Source organism: Chelonia mydas, chromosome 21, assembly GCF_015237465.2.
Source record: "Chelonia mydas isolate rCheMyd1 chromosome 21, rCheMyd1.pri.v2, whole genome shotgun sequence".
NCBI lineage: Eukaryota > Metazoa > Chordata > Testudines > Cheloniidae > Chelonia > Chelonia mydas.
Window position 1 is genome coordinate 3,649,484 of NC_051261.2, and position 15,922 is coordinate 3,665,405.

The window sequence follows — 15,922 nt, forward strand, 5'->3', positions numbered from 1 at the left end:
TTCCTGGGCAGACAAGCAGGTACTTCCAGCAGAGCAGCTGGGCTGCAAGCAGGCCGTTTTTAAGATCACTTTAACAAAGTAAGTTCCCCCCTCTGAGAGGCAGGGAAACTGACGTGCCCAGAGGAGAAGGAATGCACAATGGACTTGCCCAAGGTCCCAGCGACTCCGAGCCAGGAGTAGAATCCAAGGCCCAGATTCTTACCCCTGGGATAAAACACACTTGGCCACAGCCCCAGGGCGCCAGCGGCTCTGGATCCAGGCCAGGCAGAGACCCCATGTGTGGGGTGCGCCGCCCCCCAGCACCCTGCAGGTGGGGCCTGGACACAGGAGCTGACCCACTGAATGGCCCGTGATCCCCCCCCCCCAGCTCTCATTGCTCCCGACCCCCCCGGCCCCGCCCCATGCCCAGCGTGGCCGGGCCCCTCCCCAGCGCGGCTCCGGGGGCGGGGCGGGCCGCGGCTGCGCCCGGCTGCACCTGGCCAGGTGAGGGAAGGGGAAGGGCGGGGCCGAGCTGGGGCAGCGCCGGAGCCGGCTGCGCGGTGAGTGAGCGAGAGTCCGGCCGCGGGGCCTCCCCCTGCCCCCTCCCCGACTGCCCCTCAGTCTGCCCCCCCCCCGTACTCCCTGCCCCCCAGCCCCCTCCCGTGCCCCTATCCCCCCGGTACTCCCTGCCCCCCCCGCTCCCCAGCCCCCTCCCGTGCCCCTATCCCCCGGTACTCCCTGCCCCCTCCCCACCGCCCCCTGACTCCCCTCAAGTGCCCCTCAGTCTCCCCCCCCGTACTCCCTGCCCCCCAACCCCCTCCCGTGCCCCGATCCCCCGGGTACTCCCTGCCCCCTCCCGTGCCCCTATCCCCCCGGTACTCCCTGCCCCCCCCGCTCCCCAGCCCCCTCCCGTGCCCCTAACCCCCCGGTACTCCCTGCCCCCCCCGCTCCCCAGCCCCCTCCCGTGCCCCTAACCCCCCGGTGCTCCCTGCCCCCCCTGCTCCCCAGCCCCCTCCCGTGCCCCTAACCCCCCGGTACTCCCTGTCCCCTCTCGCTCCCCAGCCCCCTCCCGTGCCCCTAACCCCCCGGTACTCCCTGCCCCCCCCGCTCCCCAGCCCCCTCCCGTGCCCCTAACCCCCCGGTGCTCCCTGCCCCCCCTGCTCCCCAGCCCCCTCCCGTGCCCCTATCCCCCCGGTACTCCCTGTCCCCTCTCGCTCCCCAGCCCCCTCCCGTGCCCCTAACCCCCCGGTACTCCCTGCCCCCCCCGCTCCCCAGCCCCCTCCCGTGCCCCTAACCCCCCGGTGCTCCCCAGCCCCCTCCCGTGCCCCTATCCCCCCGGTACTCCCTGCCCCCCCCCCCCGCTCCCCAGCCCCCTCCCGTGCCCCTAACCCCCCGGTACTCCCTGCCCCCCCCCCCGCTCCCGAGCCCCCTCCCGTGCCCCTATCCCCCCGGTACTCCCTGTCCCCCCTCGCTCCCCAGCCCCCTCCCGTGCCCCTATCCCCCCGGTACTCCCTGCCCCCTCCCCACCGCCCCCTGACTCCCCCCAAGTGCCCCTCAGTCTCCCCCCCCCCCCGGTACTCCCGGCCCCCCAGCCCCCTCCCATGCCCCTAACCCCCCGATACTCCCTGCCCCCTCCCCACCGCTCCCTGACTCCCCCCAAGTGCCCCCCAGTCTCCCCCCCCGTACTCCCTGCCCCCCAGCCCCCTCCCGTGCCTCTAGCCCCCCGGTACTCCCTGCTCCCTCCCCACCACCCCCTGACTTCCCCCAGGTGCCCCTCAGTCTCCCCCCCCCCAGTACTCCCGGCCCCCCAGCCCCCTCCCGTGCCCCTATCCCCTTGGTACTCCCTGCCCCCGCCCCCCCCGCTCCCTGACTCCCCCCAAGTGCCCCTCAGTCTCCCCCCCCGGTACTCCCGGCCCCCCAGTCCCCTCCCATGCCCCTAACCCCCCGATACTCCCTGCCCCCCCGCTCCCTGACTCCCCCCAAGTGCCCCCTAGTCTCCCCCCCCCCCGTACTCCCTGCCCCCCAGCCCCCTCCCGTGTCTCTAGCCCTCCGGTACTCCCTGCTCCCTCCCCACCACCCCCTGACTCCCCCCAAGTGCCCCTCAGTCTCCCCCCCCGGTACTCCTGGCCCCCCAGCCCCCTCCCGTGCCCCTAACCCCCCGGTACTCCCTGCCCCCTCTCCCCCGCTCCCTGACTCCCCCCAAGTGCCCCTCAGTCTCCCCCCCGGTACTCCCGGTCCCCTCCCCACCGCCCCCCTGACTCCCCCCAAGTGCCCCTCAGTCTCCCCCCCCCGGTACTCCCGGCCCCCCAGCCCCCTCCCTTGCCCCTGTCCCCCCGGTACTCCCTGACCCCTCCCAACCGCCTCCTGACTCCCCCCAAGTGCCCCTCAGTCTCCCCCCCAGTGCCCCTAACCCCCTTCCCCCCCCTCCCTGGTACTCCCTGACCCCTTTGCCCCCCCAGCACCCCCCCCCATTGTCCCATGGTCCTCCCCTCAGGCTCCTTCCCTTCCCACTCACCCCTTCCTACTCCTCAGCCTCCTGCCTCATCCCACCTGCCCATGCCCGTTCCCACCCCTCAGCCCCATGCCCCTCAGTTTGCCCTTCCCCCCTCCACGCATCCCTTCCTATCCCTCAGCCTCCTACCTCTTCCCACCACCCCCTTGGATCCTTCCCATCCCAGCCAGCCCCCACCCTATGGCCTACACTTACCACTATCTGCCCCGGGGATGACTTCTATGCCGCAGGGGAAGCCCTGAGGGAAAAAGGTTTAATGCTGAGCTAGGCCTTGTCCAGACTAGGAAAAGAAGATGTGTTTTTTCAACTGAGCTGGATTAACCCAGTTCATACCTCCTGTAAACACCAGTGCAGACAGTTTAACATTTCTAGACTGATTCTAGCAGGTTGAATGATAGTCTTGGCAGTAGGGTGATCACCTGGCTGGTATTTGACCAGCCTGGCCGGGTTATTTTTATGGTGAAGTCAACCTGTATCTATGCTGGTGTTAAACTAACTTGATTGTTGAAAGCACAGTTTTTCCTAGCCTATAAAAAGCCTTGGGTCACTTACCACTGCATGTAGTAGACCACTCTTGCCTTAGTCTATGGGTGGGCCATGGAAAGCCTTGGGACTAGTCTACATGTAGAAATTGATCAGCATAGCTATATGGTGGTCAGTTTCCTGAAGTAGACAAGGCCTTAGCTATGTGGGGATTCCCATAGAGAGAAAGGACAGTGGCCATCTCTCATCTAGTGTCTTGTCTCTGAAGACTGACCTACACTAGGAAAATGTTGTTCCATCGATGTTTGACCACTGGCATTTTAAGCACTGTTATCCTAACCATATTTATCCATTTGGTGTTTATAAAACTAGTGGCAGCCTGCTTCGCAATTCGGCTAATTGTAATGGAGCTGCACCACTGTTAGCAATGGTAGGAAACTGCTGCCGAGTTTCCTTAGCGTAGACAAGATCTGAATGATCATATCCAGTCAGCGGTTCAGAGAAAAAGTACAGCACTCCAGTGATGTACCTTACTGTGCTTTGCTGTCCCTTGTTGGGAAGTTTCTTCCCCTAATATGCTTGGAAAAGCTATAAGGGAGAGCATGAGACCCTAGGGTAGGAATGACTGTACCCAACTAATCCAATTTACTTTTCATGATTTGCTGTCGGTGTAATTGTGGCATCTCTTGGCTTAGGCAATGAGAAGTGAGTCAGTTTCATTTCTGTTTAAAGGTAGTTTTCAGTTCAGTTTTTGCAACACAAACATTGCAGCTGGGGAATATAGTGTGAACTGAGGCATATAGGTAGGACAACATCGATACCCAACCCAGAAAGCCTCATGTATCAGGATAGCATAGGGTAGCCAACCCTCCAGGATTGTTCTGGAGTCCCCAGGAATTAAAAATTAATCATAATTTGAGAGTATGTTATGTGATGAAACCTCCAGGAATACATCCAGTCAAAATTGGCAACCCTAGGATGGCAGCCTTTTCTACCCTTAACAGTAAAATGGACCTAGCTACATCACTCGGGTATGAAAACTTATGTATTGGGTGTATAAATCTTAAAATTAACTGTACTTGAAATGGCTCTAGGACTATATCTTCATTGCAGAGTTAACTTGAGTTATCTATACTTGAATTAGCCTAGCTCAAGTGAGAGCAGAATAACACTTGAGCTGTGCGGAGTGATTGGAATACTGTGCGGAGTGATTGGAATACTGTGCGGAGTGATTGGATTAGCAGCACAGAGTTGTACTAACTCGGCAGTAGCCTGCCTATACCTCCTAATGGGCTAGTCATAACTCAAGTTACAGGCACTACCACACTTGAGTTAAAGGGTTTTGTGTACGAATGGGACTAGTTAGGAGCGAACACACACCTTTAACTTTACATTGAGGGTTTTTTTGTTATACTGGAAATTCACTAGGAGATTCCTTTTTGTCCTTTTCACCAGTGTATTCTGTATCTGTTTTAATAGTGTGTGGCAAGCTGGAGTGTGAATCTACAGCGCACCCGCCTGCTGTGTGCTTATGTCTCATGTGGTCACTGCTACAATTCAGTGAAAGTCTTGGAGTACGCCACATGGTATGTTAGTGCAAGGCAGTCTGGTGTGCTGTAGGTTTACACCACGGCTGGCTGCATGCTAATGTAATAAGCCCTTAGTCCGAAATAGAAAGAATTTGGTGACCTTATAGGGATGCAACAAAATGTTTGTTTGATACATTTTTTTGAGAGAGCTCAAGATATGCTTTCCCGAGCAATAAAGGAACAAAAAGGAGCTTTTGTAGGTGGATAGTTGAGTTCCTGTTGACATTCTTTTATGCTGTTGGGATATTATTTTATTAACAATGGTGTGTTAGGGCATCTAAAGTCTTGAATAGGCATCTTTTAACCTATTTCTTAAATCTAAATTAAATAAACAGCATTTTGTAACAGGATCTGAGTGTTTTTCCCACTTAATAAATAAAACAAACTCTATTCTGGTTACAGATTAACTCTTTCTGTATCACGTGCCTTGGAATTGGACTTGCAGGTATTTCTACAAATACATTGATGTATTTGGTCTTATGGTAGCTTCTTTAAAGCTTTTTGCACCTATGCTGAAATCATATTTTGTAATTTTTACATTAATAATCCTCAGTAGATTGTCAGAGATTCATATATCTTCTATAACTATTCTTGATTAAGAAAAATATTTGCATTGTAAGATTTATACACCCAATACGTAAGTCCTTTTGGACCAAGGTTTTGTATGCTAAAAATCAGGCCAGATAAAAATAGTTATAAGGAAGAGTTTTGAACCACTCAAAAAATGAAAACTTTAAACATGTACATGTAATTTAAGCCTCTTTTCAAGTAATTTGAGCCTGAAATTTAATATACTGTAAAATTATCTGAAGAACGCTCTCTATATTCTAAATATCTTGAATTTTTTATAGAATGTTAATCTTGATCACATGCAATTTTCATGTGATGTTTTAAACTATTTTTCACCTTGTCTGGTTGTTTACTTGATTCATTTCAAACTGAGAGTACATGTTAGATTGTTTCAGTTTTACTTTTCGTTTGACATCTGGTTCTCATACACTGGTAAAACACTGCAATGTTTAAGTTGCAAACACAGTGGATGAGTATTTATTTAAATCTCAACAAACTTTCAGTTGATTTTTAAAAAGAGGAGTTATTTCTGTTAACAGGTTTAATAAAACTTTTTCATCAAAAAATCTGAACTTGGGAACAAGGGTTCCTTTAAACATGAATAAATCTTTGCTGTTCATTTCCTTTGAAAGCTCTCTTGTAACCAAACTAAAAATGTACTGGTTAGTGTAGTTTGGCATGTTGAATAACGAGAGATATATATGTCCTTCACAAATACCTGCAAGATTTGAACTACAGATGACTTTCATGGCTGTTTGGAATACACCATGTAGATGTGCAACTACTTTCAAATTAAATCTGTATTTGTTATCCTTCACTACAAAACGGACTCATTTGAGACTATGCTGCAATTGCTGGATTTTGGGGGGGGAGCCCACTGGGGCATGTTTTTACTTCAATTGAGGAGGGAAAAGAATATTGTAATCGTGGGATAATCTGATCAGGTAGTTCAATTTGAAGTATTTGAAGAGTTTTTTAAACTCTAATATCTTTTCTTCCACTGTTTGTTTTTAGCTTTATCTCTTGCATAACAAGCTTTGTGGCATCTAAAACAACATTCTGATTGGGTTTTATCCTTCACTTTGCTCAATTATTAACACAAATCATACACCAACTTCTAATGTAGAAGGCTTCTGCTTTTACAAAGATTTAACCCAGACTGTTTTAAACCGTTTGCAAACATTAAGGCCTTTTTTAGTGACAGATTAGTAACTGTTTCTCATAGAATATAATCTGGCTAAATCTAATAGCTATTACATATTTAAACATGCTTTCAAATAAGTATAGAAGAACGACAATTAATTAACCATCACATATGATATTCCTAATTCAGTTTCTATTGCTCAGTTTCAAGAAACTGTGCTTACTTTATTAGTGAATAAGAGACTCAGGTAATTCTTGGTGGTTTTCCTACTGACTGTTTTTTTTCTTTCTGTAGATAATGGCATTACATCCACGCAGAGTTCGTTTGAAACCCTGGCTAGTAGCCCAGGTAGATAGTGGCATGTATCCAAACCTCGTATGGCTTAATCGGGAAGCAAAGCGATTTCAGATCCCCTGGAAGCATGCGACTCGACACAGTCCTCAGCATGAAGAGGAGAACACCATCTTTAAGGTGGGGGAGGGAGGGCACCCCCCCTGCTAATTTTGTTACACTGCTTTTCCTGTTACTTCTAAGCAGTTTGAATCTTGTTTTATTTCTTTTTTTCTGCATGAACTGTTAAAAACAAATGCTTTGTGATGATTTATTCTCTTGCTACCTAACATTTGTAAGTGAGACCAGAAACTTGCAGATTACACCATGAGCCTTTGTATTTAATTTCTTACACAAACTGAACACACTTCTTTGCTGCCTATAACTGTGAATTCCAACACATAAGCAACAGCTCTAGGCTGGAGACAAAGTGTTAAGAGTTGTTTGGAATAATTATTGTGTGATCATTCTAGTAATAATTTGTAGCCACATTTGGCCCACTAAATGCATCCAGTTCCTTTGACTTCAGAAGGAATGTTGCATGCATCTGAATGCAAAATTTGGCATTTAGTTGGGAGAGAGAATTGTTAAAGGCGTCACTGTACTCATTCGTGTTTCTTTCAAACTACCAGCCTAATTCCATTATTGTAGAAGACTTCCTAGTTACTGCTGACTTTTAACAGGTTTGTTTCCTCTAATAGCTACCTTGCCTGAAAAGTGGCTGGCTTGTTCCGAATATTTAATGGAAAACTTTCATTTAAATTAATATTTCCTCTGTGCAGAATTTGATCTGAAATCAGAATACAGAATAAATTTGGAGTGAACAAATTCAAGTGTGCCTCCCTTTTCTGATATCCACTATGGTCTCATGTGGAATCACAGAATTTGTCTGCAATGTGTGGCTGGATGCTACTGTTACACAGGCAGAATTTGTGTAACCGTAGCATCCAGCCACATGCTGCAGACCGCTTACTAAGGCAGAGTTTAGGGCTGTTAAAAAGAAAATGAGTATCTTGGCTAGTGCTTTTTCCTCCTATTTGAGCCAGCTTGTTCTAACCCAACAAACTGTGGCTCAAATTTTCAAAAATGATTAGTGATTTTTGGGTGTCCAACCTGAGAGATCTAGAAGGGGCCTGATTTTGAGAGCGTGCTGATGACCAGTACCATGTAAATCAGGCTTCCTTAAGGTGTTTGAGGTTGGGCACCTAAAATCACTAGTCACTCTCATAAAAATTTGAGGCTTTTTTGTGTTAGGGGAGAAAGATTATGTGCAGGGGAACAAAGGTACTTTAATTGTTAACTGCTCTAAGAAGTGTTGTAGCTTAGAAGATTTCTTGTAAAAGACAACAGTTTTTTATAATGTATTTGTTTGGAAACCTGACACAATTCAAAATCGGCATAACAACAGGACTCATATGAACACTGTGTACTTTGTCCCCAGGCATGGGCTGTGGAAACAGGGAAATACCAGGAAGGAGTTGATGATCCAGACCCTGCAAAATGGAAAGCACAGCTCCGATGTGCTCTTAACAAAAGCCGGGAGTTCAACCTGATGTATGATGGCACGAAAGAGGTGCCCATGAATCCTGTTAAAATTTATGAAGTGTGTGATATTCCACAGTCTCAGGGATCAATCATTAACCCAGGTGAGGAAAAGGGTGACACAGTGCTAGTTACTAACCAGGCATCAGTCCAATACATGGGCCTTGTTCCCCTGATGTATTAACACTTCAGCTACCTCTGCAAACAAAGTGGCAAACATTGTTGATGGTGGCGTGGTCCATGATGACTAATCAAACTAAAGGATTCAGACCCCCATTCATCCCTGGCATAACTTTGCTGAAATTAATGGAGTTATACTAGGTGAACTTAGCCCCTTACAGAGGAACATAAGAGTGGCCATATGGGGTCAGACCACTGGTCCATCTAGCCCAGTATACTGTGTTATGAAAGTGGCTGCTGCCAGATACTTCAGAGTGAGTAGACAGAACAGGGCAATAATTGAGTAATCCATCCTCTGTTGTCCAGTCCCAGCTTCTGGCAGTCAGAGGTTTAGGGACACCCAGAGCAAATGTTTGTCTCTGACCATCTTGGCTAATAGCCATTGATGGATCGCTCCTCCATGAACTTATCTAATTCTTTTTTGAACGCAGTTATATTTCTGGCCTTCACAACATCCCCTGACAACAAGTTCCACAGGCTGACTGCACATTGTGTGAAGAAGTATTTCCTTATATTAGTTTTTAAACCTGCTGCCTATTAATTTCATTGGGTCACCCTTGGTTCTTGTGTTGTGTGAAGGTGTAAATAACACTTATTTACTTTTGGCACACCATTCAGGGTTTTATAGACTTCTATCATATCTCCTCTTAATTGGGACATTTCAGCTTAGAAAAGAGACAATCTTTTTAATCTCTTCTCCTATGAAAGTTGTTCCATACCCCTAATGGTTTTTGTTGCCCTTCTCTGTACTTTTCCCAGTTCTAATATATCTTTGAGATGGTGTGACCACAGAGCTGTACGCAGTATTCAAGGTGTGGGCCCTTATTTCCTACTATATTAAATGTTGCACAGTCCTTGGTTATGCTTCTCAGTCTGCATCTTACCTCTTTAGCACACATGATTTTAATACATAGTATGTATAACTCTTCTCAGGGTTGTGCACAAGGGGGGCCACGCAGGAACATGTCCCCCCCCCCATAACCAGAGGGGAACAGATCTCCTATGGCCACAGGGGCTTGGGGGAGGGGGAGGCAAGCTCCTCCAGTCGTTCGGTGTGTGTCAGAGCTCCTGGGGCTGCAGGGGTGGGGAGCTGGCCAAAGATGACGGATGGTGCCCTTCCAAAAGCCTCAATTTTTTTATTCCTGTGCACGTCCCTGACTCTTCTCATGTTGGTAAAGCATGCAAGTTAACATCTGATAATCCACAAAACTAGTTTCTAATTTACAGTATTTACCAGTAAGTGCACTACAGTGGAGGATTGTTCTAAGACCCCTTGGGGGGAGGTGAATGCTGTGAGCAGTACCCTTTTGGCCAATGCAAAATGTCACAATTGAGAAGTAAAAGGGAAATTGGTCAGAGCCTGACAATTGGCCACTATCTTCGCTGTGTGCTGCTGACCTATGAAACCATGCAACGTAAATAGACTAAAACTGAAAGGGAGAAACTAAATTCACATTGGGCAAAACTCAACGCTGCCATTGAATTTGACCAGTAATGAATTTTGCTCAGTGTCTTGAAATTAAACTTTGACTTAAGTTTGTAACTGAAACTGACCTCTTTGTTATTCAACAAGTGCATCTGTTGGCCCTGTACTGCAGTGGAAGGGGGAACTGATGTTCTGTGTCTTTTTTTTTTTTCTTCTTCTCAGTAGTCAATGAAGTTCGGTATTGCTTGCTAACCCCATACTGTATGGTTATGTACAGGCTCCACCGGCTCTGCTCCATGGGATGAGAAAGATAATGACCTTGATGATGAGGAGGAAGAGGAACTGAATCCATCTCAGCATGTTCCCATACAGGACACCTTTCCATTTCTTAATATCAATGGTTAGTAGAATGGGATATAGTGTGTCAATGAAGTGATGGACTTGTAAATTAATGTATGTAACTAGCATTTTAATTTAGTTGGCTATTTACTAATCAGTACTATGATAGAGGGGCAGTGTGGCCTCATACATAAAGCACTGGATTGGGGCTTGAAAGAACTGGGTTCTGTTCCTGGATGACCCTGGGCAAGTGACTTTACCTCTCTCTGCCTTAGTTTCCCTATCTGTAAAACAGGGATGATGATCCTGATCATCTTTGTAAAGCACTCTGAGATCTCTGGATCAAAAGCACTACATAAGAGCTAGGTGGTATTATTACTGAAGCAAACTTTTATAACTCTATGAGAAAATGAGAGGGAGTGGTTAAAAGTAACTTCTGAAAGTTTTCTTCTCAGACCACCTTATTCTTAACTTCTTGCCTTGTAAAGAAATCTATTAACACACCAGTATTATATCCCACATTGTCAAATTTGTTCTTTCTCTACTTCAGTTTACATCTATAGCAAACTTGATTCCTCTAATAAAGCTTTATTAAAAGAAAATTTCTGCTGTGAACTAAAAAGCAAAGGGATGCACTATTCTGTATGTCAAATCAAAATATCCTGTAATAATGGAGATTTCTTAAATAGCTGCTGTTGGTATATTTTTATGCAGCTAGGTTTGGGTTTGGCAGATTTTAACTGTAATGTTGTCTCAGCACTTAAATGCACTTTTTTTATTAGTTTCCGAAGGGTCAGACCTGGTGTTTAAAATTTTCTAGACAATCTGGTTAGACGAGATGCAGTGAAGCTGTCCCTTTCCCAGTCTCTAAACCTTTGACTTGAGCTCTTTTTATGAAAGATTGCTAGTTTTTAATTAAACTAAAGACATTTCATGTGTTAGAAACTGCTCCAGTCAGTACAGTGATACTAGTACTTAGCTGTCATAATAGTGTTCCTAGAGAGTGACTGAAGTTTACCATCTCGTAGCTGTTGGAACCTGTATGCAGTGAGATCGTTCAGTGCAGTTCTCAGTTAGTGTGGTCTTTGTATATTGCCTATCCACTGATGCTCTTTAGCCATCTCAGTCTGACGCTGCCTGGGTACTTAACTCCCTTCCAGTCTATGAAGATGTTTGCTTCAGGTCAGGTGGAAGCATGCTGGTAGTGTTGGGGAGAAGTGGTGTAAGAGAAATCATTGTTCATGTGTTACCAGCTCTGTGATTAGAGGGTGGAACGCCAAACAGCTGCACCAGTTTTGCCTTACAGCAGCTTCTGCACTTAACAGAATAATTTGGGACCAAGGGAATGAGAGCAGATGTTCCTGTTCATGCCTCTATCCCTCTATATTTGACACGATGGAAAGCCAATGACAGCACTTTCAATCAATTCTGCGCCACAGTTCTGTCTAGATAAATTAGCCATGTTAATAAAAATGCAGTCATTACTGGACCAAATAAATGTTTAGTTTTTAAACTATTTATCTGTTTACTTAGGAAGATAAGTTTACAAATCCTTGCTATGTAATATTAGAACAAAACACTCATTAAAACAGCTAGCTTTTGTTTAAAGGCATTATACAGGAATACAACGATCAGATCTTTATACTAACGGGGCTACCATATTAGAGAGTGAGCATCATTATAACACCTATAATATGTTTCTAATGACTTTATTAAATAGAGTGAAATCTCTGCATATGCATATTGAACGGACCAGGCATGTCTGTCAAATGCTAATATTAAAAAAAAAATTGGTCAGCTGTGCTAGTTTTTTGTAGGTGAATGTAATTTGTCACAATTTTTAGTGTTTTTTGTTTTTTTTAAAAATATACTTGTTCTCAAACTTACTTGATTTCTTCTGTATAGATTCCCCGATGGGGCCAGCCAGTGTGGGAAACTGCAGCCCTGAAGCGGTGTGGCCAAAAAATGAACCTCTAGATATGGAGATGCCTCCATCTGCTCTGCAGCATGACTTCTTCAGCTCTCCGGAGCTCTGGATTAGCTCTCTTCCTAGTAAGTGTATCTGTGGATTTCTAGTGCATCTGTCACTGTGGCTAAAACTGTCTGTTTTACTTTACTGTTACTGCATTTTGACTTCTTACACTTCTGCACATTAGATAACTGTACATATTTTGAATATACTTCATCAGGTCTAATTTATATTGCAATGTTCTTCCTGCAATAACGTCTACCCTGTCTTATCTGGTGCATGCCAAAGTCTTTACTGAACTGGAACAAAGTCATTCTAACAATTTGTCTCTTAGTGACAGATCTAGAAATCAAGTTTGAGTATCGAGGAAAAGAGATTGGGCAGACAACGACTGTAAGCAACCCCCAGGGATGTAGACTCTTCTATGGAGAACTGGGCCCTATGCCAGACCAAGAAGAGCTGTTTGGACCTATTAGTTTGGAGCAAGTAAAGTTTCCAGGAACAGATCAAATCACCAATGAAAAGCAGAAGATCTTCACAAGTCGGCTACTAGATGTTATGGACAGGGGACTGATTCTGGAGGTCAGTGGCCATGCCATCTATGCCATTCGGCTCTGCCAGTGCAAGGTGTACTGGTCTGGACCATGTGCCCCTTCATCCATCGCACCAAACTTGATTGAGAGACAAAAGAAAGTCAAACTCTTCTGTCTGGAAACATTTCTAAGTGGTAAGTAACTTGAAATGCTAGGGAATAATGCTGAGTTCTGGCTTTTCAGCTGACAGCGTTATTCCAAATTGGCTGGAAAAGCCAGACTAGGATCAGTCTTGATAGTCTTACTCCTCATTTCAATGCCCACTGAAGTAAATGGGAGTCTTTCCAATGACTTCAGTGAGCTTTGGATTAGGCTCAAGGTGAGAAGGAAAAAGGGAACCGATATTGGCTTCTGCTAAACAACGAACTGGTTGTTTCATTCATTGAGCAGCATTGGTGGCTAGTGTAATTCCTGGAGAAGCTTCTATCCAGGAGAGCAAAAAAGCTCTGAGATGTGAGAGAAGTGATGCTGGAAGGGTAAACATTTTTCTCTGGAATAAAACTGGAGATTCTGAACAGGCTGCTTTGTAGTAAGCACTCGTATTTGGATGGTGGAGCAGGATATTGTACCACCATCAGAAACATAATTCCCCATTTGACGTTATCACACTGCTTCTTTTCTTAGAGCTGATTGCCCATCAGAAAGGACAGGTAGAAAAACAGCCACCTTATGAGATCTACTTCTGTTTTGGAGAAGAATGGCCTGATGGAAAACCTAGGGAGAGAAAGCTGATAGTGGTTCAGGTAAGGGAGCTATGGCTCTGCAAAACAAACATCTGTTAGAACAAGTGGATGAATCAAATACAGATTTCCTTAATACGTTTTCTCCATATCAGCATATGCAACAATGTAGAACTTCTTCATGAGATAAGAAACCAGAACTGCAAGCTGGAGGATTTTTTTGGCTTTTAAATCAAAGTAAAATGGAATCCACTTACAGTGAAGTGGACTGTTTCAGTGTAAACTGCAGCTCAGGTGATAGTGAAACTGTTCTGTGGATAAAGAATCTACCATTACAGAAGTGTCTTGGCATACCTGAGTGTTTGGAAACCTTACTATGCCACTTTTAGGTTATCCTCATGAGGCTAAAATAACTGCACTTTCTTTTAAACAGGTAATCCCAGTTGTAGCTCGGATGATTTATGAAATGTTTTCTGGTGACTTCACACGTTCCTTTGACAGTGGCAGTGTGCGGCTTCAGATCTCCACTCCTGACATTAAAGACAACATTGTTGCCCACCTGAAACAGCTGTACCGCCTCCTGCAAACTCACCAAGAGGGCTGGCCAATGCAGGCATCAACTATGCATATTGCTCAGCCACTCCCAGCACAATGATGTATTTTCAGTCTCTGATTTAACTCTGCTCCACTCTCTGGTTTCTTATATGTACATAGAAAAGGATATTTTTAAATGGTGCCTTGCCCATATATAAATAAAACCTGTGTAAATCCTATATACAGATGGTCAAATTTCAACAGTATATGAAATTCACTTTTTTGAGAGAATAAAATGAAAGGCTTTGAAGCAGGGCCTTTAGTTACTTTTGATCTCAGGCTAGTTTGCTTAAGCAATCTATGTAATAAATCACAGGTTTTAACATCTTAAATATTTTTAAATAGCTAATGCTTACAGCCTTGTGTATAAAATAGTTGATCAATGTAAAAAACGGTTTTAATTATCAACTGTCAATGTGCTTTTTATGCTCCATTAAAATTGCTTTGAGAAATAATGGACCAAGATTAAAATAGTTATTTTGAATTTTCTGTAGCAACAAGTGGCTGGCTGATGCTTCATCTACTATCATGCTTTAAATATTGATACATAATAATTTCATTGATATGTACAGATGATTCAAGATTAAGGTTTTAACTTTACAGCCTTCAGACCAAGGTTCTGCCACAGCGCATGGGGCTCGACTTGATGACTTCTCAAGGTCCATCTTAGCCCTACATTTCTGATTCTGTGATTTCATTTCAGAGAATGCTACCATCCAGGTCCTGGACTTTAATCTCTTATCTAACAGCCTAAATTTGGCCTCCAGGACCTCTCTTCTACCTTTCATTGTGTTGTTGGTACCTACATGTACCACAACCACCTGCTCCTCTCCAGCACTGCACATAAGTCTGTTTACCTGTCTCGAGACATCCTCAACCTTCAGACATGGCAGGTGGTTCTCCCATTCATCACAAACCGAACTCCCTGTATTTCTGTATAAACTGCCTCATGCATAAATCGGAGGAAAGAGGCTAATAGGTGTAACTTTTTCATTATTCAGTTGCCTATTTCACTTCCTGACCGTAGTTGTGCTGCTCTCTTAAGTATTCCTGGATCTCCCTTTAGTGAAGTCTTAGGTGCGTGTTCTGCATGCTTAAGCACCGCATTATGCATCTGATTCTCTAAGCAGCGCTGGGGAACCATATTCTTGAACGTCTGAGTGTCAGTATATGATGTAATCATGGGATTTGTGTGAGGGAAATGCACACAGGGCATGTGGAAGTGCTAATGTTCTCATAAAGGCTAAACATGAGTTCACAGCTCCATTTTCTCGTAGCAATTGTTTCTCAGTTGCATAAATACAGCATTCACAAACCAGAAAAACAAAGTAAAATTGTTCCTTTCTGACTAGGTTTTAACTTAGTAAAGTTGAATTTTAAAAGGCGAGAAAATAGGAAAGAAGAATTCTTACCTTTTGTAAAGCTAAAAATTAACCATTTTCATATTTAATGTACAATGCATGTTTTTGTATACATGCATCTCCCAGGAGGTAAATATGATGAGATTGTTATATTGCACTGTTTAACAAAGGACAGGTGCCCTGCTTTCTATCCATCACAGTGTATTTTATATCTGCCCTTAAACATGTTCAATTCACCTTTTCCCCCTTTAAAGCAGAGAATGATGGTAAGATGCTGCATGGGGGCATTGAGGAGAAGGGTGCTTTAGTGATTATGAAGTCCATGAAATTTAACCACAACTGATATTTCACAGAGATTGTGTTACCAAAAAATCTAAGGCATAAGTTACCTAATGCAAACTGATCATTGGATAAGAATGGGAAGATAATGCAAGTTTGTTTTGCTATTAGAAAATAGCTTTTGGGACAGGCAGTTCCCTATAATTTCATGCCATCTTGCTTATGCGTGCATTTGCTGAGGTTTAAAAGTTAACTAACAGTCTTCTCTTGCTAGATATGTGGAAAGAAACTGCTAAATCAAAAGGACCCACTTTTTAAATAGAACTTAGCCTTTTTCCTTATTTAGTTAACA

General features: G+C 45.0%; 1 protein-coding gene across 3 annotated transcripts; it reads left to right on the top strand.

Annotated features, from left to right (window-relative positions):
• The first annotated feature begins 247 nt into the window (after window positions 1-247).
• On the top strand, window positions 248-14,389 carry IRF6 (interferon regulatory factor 6). 3 transcript variants are annotated; one of them, XM_037885207.2, is made up of 9 exons: window positions 486-539; window positions 4,966-5,008; window positions 6,572-6,748; window positions 8,049-8,253; window positions 10,033-10,155; window positions 12,000-12,146; window positions 12,398-12,790; window positions 13,281-13,399; window positions 13,770-14,389. In XM_037885207.2, the coding sequence occupies exons 3-9, from the start codon at window positions 6,575-6,577 to the stop codon at window positions 13,989-13,991; spliced, it is 1,383 nt and encodes a 460-aa protein (XP_037741135.1). In that variant the 5' UTR covers window positions 486-539; window positions 4,966-5,008; window positions 6,572-6,574; the 3' UTR covers window positions 13,992-14,389. The 3 variants fall into 3 exon arrangements, with proteins under 3 accessions (XP_043389740.1, XP_037741136.1, XP_037741135.1); XM_043533805.1 differs by lacking the exons at window positions 486-539; window positions 4,966-5,008 and adding an exon at window positions 248-483; XM_037885208.2 differs by lacking the exon at window positions 4,966-5,008 and having other exon boundaries at window positions 418-539.
• The last annotated feature ends 1,533 nt before the right edge of the window (window positions 14,390-15,922 follow it).

Coding starts and splice junctions, on each gene's coding strand:
- IRF6 (XM_043533805.1), top strand. CDS start 343: ATGGCCCGTGATCCCCCCCCCCCAGCTCTCATTGCTCCCGACCCCCCC. Junction 8,254..10,032: donor GGGATCAATCATTAACCCAG/GTGAGGAAAAGG, acceptor GGTTATGTACAG/GCTCCACCGGCTCTGCTCCA. Junction 13,400..13,769: donor GAAAGCTGATAGTGGTTCAG/GTAAGGGAGCTA, acceptor TCTTTTAAACAG/GTAATCCCAGTTGTAGCTCG.